Source organism: Sceloporus undulatus, chromosome 4 (genome assembly GCF_019175285.1).
Source record: "Sceloporus undulatus isolate JIND9_A2432 ecotype Alabama chromosome 4, SceUnd_v1.1, whole genome shotgun sequence".
Lineage (NCBI taxonomy): Eukaryota > Metazoa > Chordata > Lepidosauria > Squamata > Phrynosomatidae > Sceloporus > Sceloporus undulatus.
In genome coordinates, this window is record NC_056525.1 from 41,217,005 (window position 1) to 41,231,876 (window position 14,872).

At 44.6% G+C, this 14,872-nt stretch overlaps 1 protein-coding gene across 1 annotated transcript in view; it reads left to right on the forward strand.

The window, feature by feature from the left end:
* The first annotated feature begins 12,064 nt into the window (after positions 1 to 12,064).
* Positions 12,065 to 14,872, forward strand: part of SNTA1 (syntrophin alpha 1) — a 103,077-nt gene continuing 100,269 nt past the window's right edge. Inside the window, 2 exon segments of the mRNA XM_042461861.1 lie at positions 12,065 to 12,640; positions 12,642 to 12,669. Of these exon segments, the coding sequence (XP_042317795.1) occupies positions 12,092 to 12,640; positions 12,642 to 12,669 (577 nt within the window). The 5' untranslated portion in view covers positions 12,065 to 12,091.

The following is a 14,872-nucleotide window of genomic DNA, read 5'->3' on the forward strand; positions in this document are numbered from 1 at the left end:
TCTTTAAGGCTGCCTTCCTCATGGAGACGAACTTCACTAAGAGCAGAGATGTCAATGTTAAGTCGTGACAGTTCATGGGCTATTAGAAGAGAACAACACTCAGGACATCCACTATCTGCAGAATCTTGCATGGCTCTGATGTTCCAGCATGCAAGCATCAGTCTGTTTGCACCTTTGGAGGCTGGTGTGTGCCTTTGTTTCTTTGTCTTTGTTCGATCGCGTCACAAGATGCCCGTTGGTCGTGGCTAGCCAACCGGGTAGATGGATGGGGATGAGCTTTCATTAGACCACCTTTTCTAGACCCCTCTCCATATGGAGCAAGCAGTGCTCTCCTTAAAAAAGGCTGCTTGGTCGTTCAGGATGCTGCCGAACAAGACTGTCATCTCCCAGGTCAGCCTCAAGCGACCAAAGTCCTGAACCATCTGCATGCAGGGTTGGGTCTGCAGCTTCCAGTGCATCTTTATACCTGCCACTTCATCCCTTGCCTATCGCTACAGGGCTTTTTCGGAGAATGGATGTATCCTTTGAGCCTGTGCAATGGATTTTTCTGGTGGAGTGCAGCGTGCACAGAACTGACCTCACCCTTGAAACCAAATGTTCGTCTGCTGAGGCCTAGCAAGCTTGGACGGTGGCAGCGAGGTCCTCGGGTTGTAGGTTTGATTAGAGTTTCCTTCTCTTAGATGGCTGACCTTACGGGGTTAGACGAGCACCATCTGCCCGGGTTTGGGATTAGAGTTTTCCTTCTCCTAGGATGATTGTCATAAGGCTAGAGAGCTCATCCTACCCTTTTGACGCTCTTGGTCAGACCCTTCGGTTGTGACTTGTCTGGCATGGGAGACTCTACTGGTGGTTATTATACCACTGCCAACATAGCTTACAACTTCATTAGGGTACGCAAGCCTCTCCCCCACGACAAGGGGGGCATCAATTGGGAGGGCTCAACACTGCCACAACAAATGGTTCCAAAGACAGTACTGGATCCAAGAGCAGCCACAAATTCCTACTCAGTTCTTTTAGGGCAGAGATAGGGACAACTGTGGCTCTCCAGAAGTTATTGGACTATGAATCCCACCAGTCCCAGCCCTTGCTAATGGTGGGGATAATGGGATTAGCAGTCCAAACATTGTTTTTTTAAATGTTATTTTATTATTTTATTTATTTCTCCCAATAAAGGGACTCAAAATAGCTGGAGGGCCACACTTGCCCACTGCTCTATTAACCTTTGACTGAAGAATTCATGTTTCACTCATGTCTTTCATCAACTTCTTCCAATGCACCCATAACAAAAGCAGTTTTTTTCAGGACAAGAGATAAGAGGTAAGTCTCAAAGCCAGGCAGCACACTGTTCATGTCCCTATCTCTGCCCCTAAATGAAACACTTTCTGCTATTTTCTTCCACTTACAACAGCAGAATCAAATGAAAGCCAATTACTTATGAGTAGCTCCATTGATTATTTGTGACCGATAAGATTAGTGGGAAACCTACAATGGAAAGGTTCCACTTTCACTAAGCTGAAATAAATAGTAATTCTTGTGAATAAGTATTTTCAGGCAACAAAGCAAATATATTTAGTCTTCACATTATCACACTCTGAAAGTTTATTATTAGATCTAATGTAATTGACACCACTTCCTTTGAAATAACCATTTAAACCAGGGGTAGGCAACCTTTTTGAGCCAGGGGCCGGGTTGCTGTCCCTCAGACAACTGGGGGGCCGAAGCCAAAAAATAAATAATTAAATAATTTTTTAAAAAATTAAATATATAAATAAACCAGGACAAATGTAGGACAAAATTTTCAAATGGAAGACACTTTTTTTTTTTAAAAAAAAGGAGGACATGTGAAAAAAATTGCTGATTTTTAAAAAAATGTTAATATAAATGCATGTTTCTGAGGCTTCTATAGACAATTGCCCCCCCCCCCAAAGGCCCCAGCGGCAATTGGTGGCAGGACCAGCCCGGGGGCCGGTCCCAAGGCCTTGCTGGGCCGCATCCGGCCCACGGGCCGCAGGTTGCCTACCCCTGATTTAAACAATTGCTTGTTTTTGAAGCACTGCTTATTCCTTTGAGACAACAACTTTGTTTCATGGTGATCTTGTAGCACCTTTGAGACTGACTGAAAGAAAGAAATTGGCACCATGAGCTTTCATAGACTTAAGTCTACTCCCTCAAATGCATTTGGAAGTAGACATAAGTCTATGAAAGCTCATGCTGCCAACTTCTTTATTTCAGTTAGTCTCAAAGGTGCTACAAGATCTCTTTACATACTGATTTTACAGACTAACATCTTTATTTTATGGCATTATTTTCCTTGGGTTCTCAGGTTGCTGAGAAATTTTCTGGTCAGGATCAGCCTAGCCCTATAGGCTGGAATCTTTTACCGCAGTGGTACTCAAACCTTTTACCCTTATGAGCCTCCTTTATATGTACATGCAGACATCTTGCCCTCCCCCAGCCACTTGACATAGTAAATGAATAAAAATATTTTCTTTATTTAGTGTTTTATGTCTGGTTCTTCCTTTTTACATTTGCACATTCATGCATATTCATATTTTAATATTTTATAAGAAAATAACTTCTTTCAAATTAGAACAGTCTTATTTAAGTAAATTAAATATTTAATCCAATATTCGACACATGTGTAAATTTCAGAACCAATATGATGTAGTAGGTTGAGAATTAGACTATGACCCTGGATATCAGGGTTTGATTATCTGCTTTCACATAAAAACCCACTGGATGAAACTGGACAAATCATACTCTCTCAGCCTCAGAGGATGACAATGGCAAACCCCCTCTGAAGAAATCTGCCAAGAAAACCCTATGATAAGTTCTCCTTAGTGTAACCATAGCTCAAAAATGACATGGAGGCACACAATAATGTGTAAAAGGGTTTGGGAAGAAGTGGCAACAGAGGGATTAGGGCCTCCAAGTCTTGTGCCCCCCCCCCTTGAGCAAGTCTCAGCCTCCCTCAGGGGCCCCGTCCCACCATTTAAGAAATACTGCTTTGCAGTATACAGTAATGTGTATAGCAGGACGGGCAGCTGCCAAGCCCTTTATTGGATCTTGGAGATTTATACACACAAACATGGAACATATGTATTTTTTTTAAAAAACTGTTCTCCAATTTTGGGGGGAGGTGTATGGGGGCAATGCTGCCATATTCTCCTATTCCACAACCAGTTTAGGCCCAGAAACATTGATGTAACCAAGAAGTCTTCTGGAAGGTCCCACTTATCTGGAGACAGCATATCGTTCAACTGTCCCAATTTGACAGGGACAATCCTGATTAATCCTCTATCCTCTCTTTCAGCTTTTTGTAATGTCCCAGTTGCTCTCTCCTCCCTCCACTCTCCCCCTTTGTTTCTCCCAGTTGCTTCAAACTGTGGCCTAGTCTGCACTACAGAAATAATGCAGTTTGACACCTCTTTAACTACCATGGCTCAATGTTATGGACTTCTGGAATTTTCAGTTTTATGAGACATTAAATCTTCTCTGTAAGAGCGGTGTGGTGCCACAACAAATTATAAATTTCACGATTCCATCACAGTGAGCCATGGCAATTAAAGTAGTGTCAAACTGCATTTATTCTGCAGTGCTGATTAGACCCAAGTTCACTGTGCAAAAGTAGGTTGTACTGAACTCATCAGCGGGGGGGGGGGGGGGGCAGAATTTTGCCCTTCCCAATAGTTCAGGCAAAAGCAAACTGCTGCAGCCTCTGCTAATCAGCGTGTTCTTCCTCGTTAATAGTGTTTGTCATCTTGACCCAACTCTGATGTTGTTTGGCCACATATATCATGATTTTGAGCAGTGAATAGTTGGAAGGTATAGAACAGTTCCCTATGAAAATTCAGTCACTCTGATGGTAGACAAATCTATGCAAGAAAAGGTTGCACTAGGACCTACCATTTGCAATGCAACTAAAATGTTTTAGAAATTACCCCCATGTACTGGAATTATTTATTCAATTTATAGGATGTTTATCAGGAATCATCTTGAATGTAAGCACTGATGAGTTTGCTGACAGCCCTCTGCTCTAACCATATGAATGGCAGTATTCATAAAAAGATACTTCCTTTAATGCAATGACAGTAAGTCTAAAATCCTCACCGTATTAAAACTTTGCAGTTATCTAAGCCCTTTTGAAAGGTCTCTTGCTGTCACCTGAGTAGGGAAAAGTGGGTACTGGACTAGATTTTCAAAGGAGATCACAGTTTAGACTTTCAAGTGATCATCTCTACTGAAGGCTGAATTTCAAAAGAGCTTTATGCACATTTCACTGTTTCACATTGCAGCAACTATTTTGGCATCCTGAGTTTTCCAGAAAAGAAAAGAAAAAGAAAAAGAAAAAAAAAAAGGGGGGGGGGAAGGAATCACAAATGTTTAAAGCAAGCTGACAATCTCCGTATTGCTGGATCAAATGAGAAGGATGGATGAAAAGCAGAAGCACCTTCATTTGCAAAACACAACGTTTTGATTCTTAATAATCAGCCACAGGGGCTCAGATCTGATCAAAACAGCAATTGAGGAGACAGACTAGTTCTTTCCTCCAGCACCTATTTTTTTGTTTTTCGTTTTCTTCCCCCCTCCCCCTCCAACCTCTTATTTTGCCCATGGGAAAAATACAGATAACACATTTTCCTGGTTTGATCATATTCATTCTCATACAGAAGTAAATCCTGATGTATTCAAAGGCATTTACTCAGAAGATACTCTTCCTTAGGCTGCACTCCTTGACACTAATAAGGAGAGTGTGCCAGTACAGTTATAAAACAGGAATGGGGAAGGGAGGGCTAATGTTTGTCATTAATAGGAGTGGAGGGGGAGATATAAAATTACATCATAGAAAAATTACTTTTTGGACTGCAATTCAGATTGCATCCACACTGCAGAAATAATCCAGTTTGACACCACAGATTCCATAACATTGAGCTATGAGTCAGTTAAAGTGGTGTCAAACTGGATTATTTCTGCTGTGTGGATGCAGCCTCAGAGAACCCCTGAGCCTGTCTGGATAGTTATAAACCATTTTTAAAAAATAATAATAATAACTTTTCCAGCCTCTGAGGAAAGCCCACTTTCCTGTTACATTTGTCTTCACAAGGAGATGTCTTTAAATAGTGGAACAAGGGGGTTTAAGTCTTTTTCATATGCAAAACACTAAGGACCCTCCTGTTTAGGCAGCTGGGGCAATTTTACACTACTTAACCTACAATCTAAATAGCTAAGGATGTGGTGCAAGGTTAGACCTTGCAAAGGGGCATGTTAAGGAGCAATCAAAATGTATCTGGTTGGCTCTACCTCTTGTGATCCCTTGGCTTGTGATCCTGCCCTACCAGCTCCAGTGGGCATCAGCTGTCACTGATATAGTCAGTTCCCCACCCTACGCCTGCTTTTATAGCTAAACTGGCAAGACTGTTTTAAAAATAAGCATGTCAACCACTGGAACTATGCTCCATGGAATTTGGGTGTGAGTGCTTCCAAATAAATACAGTGCAATGCTCTCCCACTTTTCCAAATGGTGAGAATTTGGAATGGAATGCTCGTCTGTTTAGTTGCCTTTGGAAGGGGGTCACAGGAACATTACTGTTGTTTTATTCTGCTAACAGTTGTCTAAACACATCTGGGCTGAATGCAGTTTGAAAAAGGCCTGCAACAGAAACCCCAAGCCCACAGTTTCATGATCAGATTTCTAAAGAGAGGCATCCAGTCTCTCAAAATGCTGTTAGCCCCAACTCACTTCTCTGATTCCGATGGAAAACTACTGTCTACAATTCTCACTTCACATCTAACACATGGCTACAGGGAGAAATATGAGCGATTCATCTACACTAAGCATCTTTATTCTGGTTTTCTAGGGACATTACCCAAAGTTTCCCTTACAAAGTCTCTGGCAACTTTACAAGAGACAAACATAAACATCTGTCTGTAGCCATTCTGGCAGACTAACCCATTCCTGTGCTGTCCAAACCTTCTGTGTCCTAATACTGTTTAGGACTGGGCTGTGACTCATTCATATATGCATGTACTCTGTCTACTATTTAATATAAAAGCCAATTAGATAGGGACTTAGGAGTGAAAATGTACTCCCCCCCCCCCCCACCAAAAAGCTGTAACATGGCAGTACAATTTCATCTAAGTTGTTGCTTCATCATAAGACTGCTTGGGAAAGACCTCTTCTCCCCTGACACTTTCTTCAAGGAGAGGTTGTTAAGGCTGCATCTCCTCTGCAGAATTAATGCAGTGTGACACCACTTTAACTGCTATGGCTCAATGCTATGAAATTCTGTCAGAGAGCTCTGGTACCACAGTAAACTATAAGTTCTAAGATTCCATAGGATGGAGCCATGGCAATTAAAGTGGTGTCAAACTACATTAATTCTGCCGTGTGACAGCAGCCAGTAAGCTGGAAAAAATAATCAATCTCTCCCTCTCTCCCTTTGAGCAGAACCCAAAAACATTACTCTACCTCCCTTGTGTAAGTCAGAACACTGGAGCTGAACAACTAGAATCTTCGAGCTGCATGCCCTGAGGAATTCTGGAAGCTGTAGGTCAAAAAAGTAATTTTTCCAAGCTCTGCTTTGGACTGCTCCCTCCACTGCCAGCACTCCTCTCCCTTAGCAGCTGGTGGAAAGACAGACTTGTGCACTTTTGGGAGGGAGGTTAAAGAAGAATGATATGTGGAGTTTTTTTCATACTGCACAATTTTAGTAATTACAATACAGGTAGGGTTGCCATAACCCGGTTGCAACTGGGTTTTTCCCGGTTTTAGCGGCACCTGCCCGGTCACGGCATGGGTGCCGCCAAAACCCAGGAAAGCCCGGTTGCAGCGGGGTTGCTAGGCAACCCTGGGGCCTCGCTGCCCTCCTCCTCCTCCACACGCATGGCCGCGCGGAGGAAAAGGAGGGCAGCGAGGCCTGGGGCGGAGGAGGCTGCAGGGAAGCGGCGCCTCTTGGGCGCAGCCGCGCCAACCTCCCTGCCTTCCTGCAGCCTCCTCGCCTCCTTCCTGGTCCCCGCGGGGGCCAGGAACGAGGCAAGGCCTTGGCGATCGCCGGCAGCTTGCTCGCCTCCTTCCTTCCTGGTCCCTGCGGGGGCCAAGAAGGAGGCGAAGCCCCGATCCTGGCCTCCGATTGCGGTGAGGCCCGGGACCCAGGCGGGGAGGGAATTACTGCCGCGATTGCGAGGTAAAAGGTAGGACAGAATTTTCAAATGTAGGACACATTTTTGTTTGTCCTACATTTGAAAATGTTGTCCTACATTTTTCCTGGTTTGGAGGTCCGGCACTATGGCAACCCTAAGTACAGGGTACTTTAACAGCCATGGATTCACCCGGTGGAATGCTGGGATATGTAGTTTCACAAGCCATTTAGAATTCTCTGGTAGGGACTTCCAGCTGCCTCATCAAATTCCAGGATTCCACATAATCCAGCCATGACAATTAAAGTGGAATCAAAGTGCTATAACTGTGTAGCGTGAAAGATACTGCAATAAAAGGCTTTCTTTTTGCCAATTCATTTCCTGGTGCAGATCAGAACACACATAACTGCTATTGGATACACAGGGCAAAACATACAGGCACTATTGTATATTTCTTCCCAGGTGGCTAACAGCAGCTCCTATATGTCAGATCTAAACAACAGAAATAGTTTTTGGGGAAGTAGTTACGCCTTTTTCTTTTCCCCAGCATTAATGTCCCCAGCTCAAATTACCCTTCTCAGTATACTGGGATTCCAGTCGTCTGGACATCAGAGGAAGAGTGTGTGTGTGTGTGTGTTTGTGTAAGAATGAGAGATAAAAGAGAAGAGACAACTGCCTATACATGCAGGGTGTGATAGCAAGCAGTGTATACATTGGAGGCAGCTGGCTAGGTGGATACATAAGTTAAGCATCTCTGAAACCATGGAGCCCAGAGTCTAAAATTACCTTAGTGAACAATAATAGCAAATAGCTCCCTGGTCCATGTACTGCTGCTACAATAAATCTGTCACCACTTTGTCAAGTAACAGAAAATGCTGGATGGACAAAGAAGCATATTAGCCCAGGTTACAGGACCACGAACAAGTTGGTGTACAGCTTATAACATGCTCACCAATACATAAGACCCATAAGGCCACCCAAAATAGGCGAGTACAGAGAGCTATGCTTGGACTAATGATTGTTACAAAAGTCCCACATTTTTAATGACCATGACCACAAGACACAGAACCTAACTGGTCATCTGAGGATGAACTTGAAGACATTTGCAGCTTGCTTCTGAGATTTTGGTATTCTTGGTTCCTTCCTCATCATTCAATTCTTCCTCAGCAATTCTGAAATGGGAATTTGTCCGGGTGAGATATGTTGCCTTGCTAGAATATTCCAATGAAACAATGTTTTTGAGCACCTGAAAATTGGTTTCCACAGAAGCAAGTGAGGACATCTTTGTAAAACAAATTTCCTTTATACATTCTGCAGCATTTTGAGGCTGTATCTGTTTTTTTCTGACTGAGATACAGAGGCTGTGAACAACCTTGAAGTATCCTAAATTTGTACCTAACACGGCAGCCTATTTCACATACATGGTTATGAAATTTGTAGGATACAAGCTTTCTTACTTTGGAACCATACTTTGGCTAGCGTTTACTTCAACATACTGAAAAACATACTAGTTGGTACCATCTTTGAAACAAAACATTTATGATAAATGTTTCACCCCATTTTTCATCCAAGGAGCATGGACCAGTGTTACCCAAGCCCTCTCACCTTTACAACAACCTTGCAAGAGAACAACTGACATCAGGTCATCCAGTGAACTTTGTAGTCAAGTGTGAATTTGAATGCACAACCTTCATTCAACACTAACCGCTACACCATGCTAAATTTCCATTTTTAAGATAATAGAGAATGTACATTTTGAAATTCAAAAACTCTTCAGGGGGTAGTGCCAGCCACATAATGACACAGAAGCAGCTTTGCTCTCAAAACTTGATGTGGCAGAGCAGAGAGCTATTATTAAGGTTAGGATTCAAAGATATACGGTAGCTGTGTTAGTCTGTAGAATCAGTATGTAGAGATCTTGTAGCACCTTTGAGACTAACTAAAAGAAAGAAGTTGGCAGCATGAGCTTTCGTAGACTTCAATCTACTTCCTCAGATACATTTAAGTAGTACAGTACACCTGCGTCATACACAGGCGTGCTATATGTGGCTTTAACCATATGTGGGAAGCTGCATGAGAGCGCACGGGGTGCAAGGGGCGGCACATCCCATTGGAATGAATGGGGCGCACGCCCATGGCACCGCCATGCCGCTGAATGCACGAGCCCCATTCATTCCAATGGGGCTTGAGCATGTGCGGAATTCGGCTTATGCGGGGGGTCCGGAATGGATCCCCCACATAAGCCGAGGGTGTGCTGTAATATGAAACAAATGTACCTATATGATTTCTATCTGACAAATGATGCCCCAGACTGTTGGGGGCAAATTAGCTTACTTGCTAATTAGCTTACTTGCTATTCACCGCTATGATCTTTGGAATAGCGGTATAGAAATAAAAAAAAATGTGGCAGCCCATCCAAGGAGGGAAACAGAATGATCCACAGGGAATTTTCCCTTGAATAGGGAACTAATCTTCTTTTTGTTGTGGTGTTAAATCCATGTTTACACCACCCAGTAACACTGAAGAGTTTATCACAGTAGTGAGATCCTGCAGGAAAATGGGAGTTAAACACAATATAACACAAAGGAAACCAGGAAATGCCCAAAATTTATCACACGATGTCGCAATTAATGGGAAATAATGCGAAGTTAATCTGCAGTTAAAGTGGAGGAAACCAGCAGCTATTTACTTTCAGAACAAACCAAATTTAAAAAGCTGCTGGTTTCCTCTGCTTTAACTGTGGATTAACCTTGCGTTATTATTATTATTTATTATTATTATTATTATTAACCTTTATTTATAAAGCGCTGTAAATGTACACAGCGCTGTACATACAATCTTTTTAATTAGACGGTTCCCTGCCCTCAGGCTTACAATCTAAAAAGACATGACATAAAAGGAGAAGGGAAAGGTGGTGGGGCTAGTAGGCTTATACATATAAAGTACATAGCAATACTGTACAGGAAATGGTTCGATAAAACAGGCATCAAAAGAACATCAAATAGCAAGTGTCAGTTATGCAATGCCTGGGAACGCTGCCCTGAACAGGATGGTCTTCAACTCCATTTTGAAGCTGGTTAAAGAAGTGATGGCTCTTGCTCGCAGAGGAAGAAGGTCCAGGAGTGAGGGGCAGCGAGTGAAAAGGGGTGAATCCGGGATGGGGCAGAGGAAATCCTGGGCTGAGACAGCAGACCTTGACTACCAGAATGGAGGGCCCGAGTGGGAAGGTGAGGAGAAATAAGGTCTGATAAGTAAGGAGGGGCCAGTCCATGGAGGGCTTTAAATGTCGACAGCAGGAGCTTATACTGAATGTGGAAAGGGAGGGGGAGCCAGTGAAGGGATGCCAACACAGGAGAGATGTGGTCAGAGCGGTGGGTGGAAGTGATAATGCGTGCAGCTGAATGCTGGACAGAGATTAAAGGACGGAGGTGAGAAAGAGGAAGCCCAGCCAGGAGGATGTTATTCCGTTTTAGCAGCAATAACTGTGATAAACTTTCCAAATTTGTTAGTTCTGTTTAAATTTGAATTGAAATTAAATGGCATTTAATTCCCGTCTTCTCACGGGATCTCGCTAATGTGATAAAGCTCTGAGTTCTCCAAGTGGTATGGAATCTAAACAGTAGCAGCAACAGAAGTGTCCATAACTTATAAAAGTCTGAAAGAATTATTTAAAAGGGTCTTTTTATTTCCCCAAACTTTTCTGGGTTTGAGATCTGCTGGAGGGGAGCTGTGGGAAGGTATGGGAAAGTACCTTCTTAGCTATGGCCCCTCAATTGTGGGATTCCCTCCGCTTGGAGGCCCAACTGTGGCTTTATTTCAGCACCAAATACCCTTTGGGGCTTCACTGATTTATTCCAGAATGTCCTAGCATACGGTTTTAAGCCTCTTTCTACTTGTTAAACCATTGGATATGTTTTCAGTCTATTTAAATTATGTTTATTGTTTTAAAGTTTTAAACTGCTTAAATCGATTTGATTTCTATGCCACCATGAAATATTATTGTACAGGGCAGGAAATACAGCGGGCCCTTGGTATCCACTGGGGTTTGTTCCCAGGACCCCCGGTGGATACCAAAACCTATGGATGCTCAAGTCCCATTAAATACAATGGATAGTCAAATGGTGACCCCCCCCCCTTATATAAAATGGCAAAATCAAGGTTTGCTTTTCGAGCTGTGGATGCTTGAATCTGACTATACATTTTTAAAATGTGGTTGTTGGAAAGAGCATATGCACCAGAGGAGCCTTTCCAGTCATTTCCAGCACTGAAAAGTCTTTCTCCTTCAAAGCCACCCATCCATAGTCTTTTGTGGGTTTTTTGGGCTATGTGGCCATGTTCTAGAAGAGTTTCTTCCTGACGTTTCGCCAGCATCTGCGGCGCAGGAAGAAACTCTTCTAGAACATGGTCACAAAGCCCAAAAAACCCACAAAAGACTATGGATGCCGGCCACGAAAACCTTTGACTTCTAGGCACTTACAAAAGGAAGGAGTCCATTGTTCAGGAAACTGCCCCCCCCCCCAATACACACACACAACTGGACCATCAACAACTCTCCTCAACCTCCTAAGGTTTCTATCACACTCTCTCATGGAAACCTCACACTGACTGAGAGAGTGTGCATGTCCATGAGGAGGGAGTGTGTGATGGACACCCAAAGTGAGGAGGAGCAGGGGAGTTGTTGCTGAGGGCAGCTCAAGGCTTTTCTGGTCCAGTTGTGTGTGTGTGTGTGTGTGTGTGTGTGTGTGTGTGTGTGTGTGTTGCCCTGGCCTTCCTCTGAGGCTGAGAGAGTGTGACTGTGGTGGGTTTCCATGGAGAGAGAGAGAGAGAGAGTGTGTCAGAAGAAGCCCAAGGCGAGGAGGAGGAGGAGGAGGAGGAGGGCTGCTGCTGGCTCCTTCACGACGACGAGGCTCTCCTTCTCCTTTTCCACTTTGTGTGGAGAAACAGAGCTCCAGCGATGAGTCTGAGCCGGTGTTCCCTCAGAGAGGAGGAGGAAAGGAGGAGGAGGAGGGGGAGGCGGAGGCCGCCTTCCCTGAGCTGCCTCCTCCTCCTCCTCTTCGCCGACAGGGGCGGCACCGTGGGCGGGAAAGCCTCGGACGGTGGCAGCAGGGCCGGGGGTTCCTTCGGCCGCCCCTCCGGCCGGGAGAGACCAGGAGGAGGAGAGGAAGAGGGAGAGGCAGCAGCCGCGGCCGCTGAGGCGAGGAATGCTCTGAAAATGGCGTCGGGGCGTCAGGCGCCCAAGAGCGGCTTGCTGGAGCTGAGGGCGGCGGGGGGCGAGCAGTGGCTCCGGGTGCTAGCCTCCCTCTCCGAGGGCGCCCTCAGCGTGGCGCCCCCCGGCGGCAAAGGCCCCGCCGAGGCGCCCGAGGAGGAGACGCCGCTCTCCCTTCAGCAGCAGCAGCAGCAGCAGCAGCAAGTGAATGGCGGCGGGGAGCATTCCCCCGGCGCCCTCTTCGTCCCGGACGCCCTCGCCAACGTCAAGAGGACGGTGCGGATCGTCAAGCAGGAGGTCGGGGGGGCTCGGCATCAGCATCAAAGGTGAGGGCCCTCAGGGAGAAGGGGCCCCAAAGACTTTGCCCTCGCTCTGAGGCTGAGAGAGTGTGACTCCCCGCCCGGGGAGGGCTTCCAGGCAGGGATTGGAATCGAGCCCATGATTTCCTATGGGCAAGTATTCCTCAATGATTCCCTATGGGCAAGTAATCCTCAATGATTCCCTATGGGCAAGTAATCCCCATGAAACACTGAGGAATACTGTACTTGCCCATAGGGAATCATTGAGGAATACTTGCCCATAGGGAAACACTGGAGAATATTTACCCATAGGGAAACTATAGGCAAGTATGGGCAAGCAATCCCCTATGTTTCCCTATGCCTGGGTAAGTATTCTCCCGCGTTTCTCTAGAAGCACGTATGTATCTCTATGGGCAGGTGTTCTCCAATGATTGTCTATGGGCAAGTACTGTACTGTCCTTTGTTTTAATACATCCCTTTTCTGGACAAGTTTCATCACAAGGGGGAAGGTTTGCTCTTGCTTTTCTCTGAGGCTGAGAGAGTGTGACACTGCCCAAGGCAGGTTTCCTGGCCATGGCTGAGATGAGAATCAACCCTTGGTGTCCTAGGATTTCCTGCGCATGTTTCTTGGGGGGTGTTTGCTCTGGTTCCCCTCTGAGGCTGAGAGAGTGTGACTCTGCCCAAAGTGGATTTTTAATCGGGGTCCTCCCAGAGTCCGAGGCTCAGAGTACTTTTGGGGGGCCTCCGTCACTGCCTCACCCTGTGGCAGGAAAGCGACATTTTCACAAACCCAAGCAATTATTTTTGTTTCAGTTGCAGTTAGGTACTATAATTTCTCTTTATTTATTTACTTTATTTAAATGCCGCCTTTGTTTCCAGCCGGGAACCAAGGCGGCTTCTATAACACATTCTACAAAAAGTTCAATACACCACTTTAAAACACTCTAAAATGGATTGATCTAATCTGATTCAATTCATTGATTCATTGGCTTCTTGCAAGGGTGGTTGGAGCCTTGGACTTCCAGGACTCTGAGAGCACAGGGTTCAAATCCTGGCTGGACCATGTAAAAACTCACCTTGGACAAGTCAGACTCTCAGTCTCAGAGGATGGCAATGGCGAACCCCCTCTGAACAAATCTTGCCAAGAAAACACTGGGATAGGTTCGCCTTAGGATCACTGGGACTGCATCCATACTGCAGAAATAATCTGATTTGACACCACTTTAACTGCCATGGCTCCATGCTGTGGAATCCTGGGAGTAATAGTTTGCTGTGGCACCAGAGCTTTCTGACAGAGAATGCTAAATGTCTCACAAAACTACAGTTCCCAGAATTCGATAGCATCGTCAAACCAAATTATTTCTGCACTGTGGATGCAGTCTATGAGTCAGAAATGACTTGAAGGCACACAACAACAACAACAACAACAACAGAAGTCTTAACCCACCTACCCACCCAGAGTTAATTTGTTTCTTGTTTTAAGCTGTGAAAGGCAGAGTCAGAATAAGTGGTCTAGGAAAGTCCCCTTTCCCAAAGAAGAGAGGGAGGCGATTGCCTGACCTGAGGCAATGCAATTCTGTGCATAGAAAGTTTGGAAAGAGCTCCTTGGAAGGAGCACAGCTGCATTCCTTCATCACACCTAGCTGAGGCTGCATTCACACTGCAGAAATATTCTGGTTTGACACTACTTCAACTGCCATGGTTCAGTGCTATGGAATTCTGGGCATTGTAGTTTGTTGTGGCACCAGAGCTTTGCTAGTACTGGGTCTTCTTAAAGTTAAAAACCACTTCTCGAAAGATCTATCCTGTTGCTTTGTGGTACTCAAACCTTTTACGTTTGGGACCCCCCTTGACTTCTACATGCTGATGTCACACACACACACACACCCACACACACACACCACTCAATGTAGTATATGAATAAAAACATTTTGTTCATTTAGTGTGCGTATTTTCATTTGCACATTTATGTATTTTAATATTTTAACATTTTGTAAGGAAATAACACTGTTCAAATTAGAACAGTTTATTTAAGTAAATTAAATATTTAACACAATGCATGTGTAAAGTTTAAACATAAAAGAGGAGTAGGGGTAGGGATCAGGGTCTCCCAAATCTTATACATCCCTTGAGCAACTGTTTGGGGGTCCCTTCCCACCATTTGAGAACCACTGTTGTATGAAATCATTTGTGTGTAAAGCAGTACTAACAGTGCAGTCCTGTACATGCA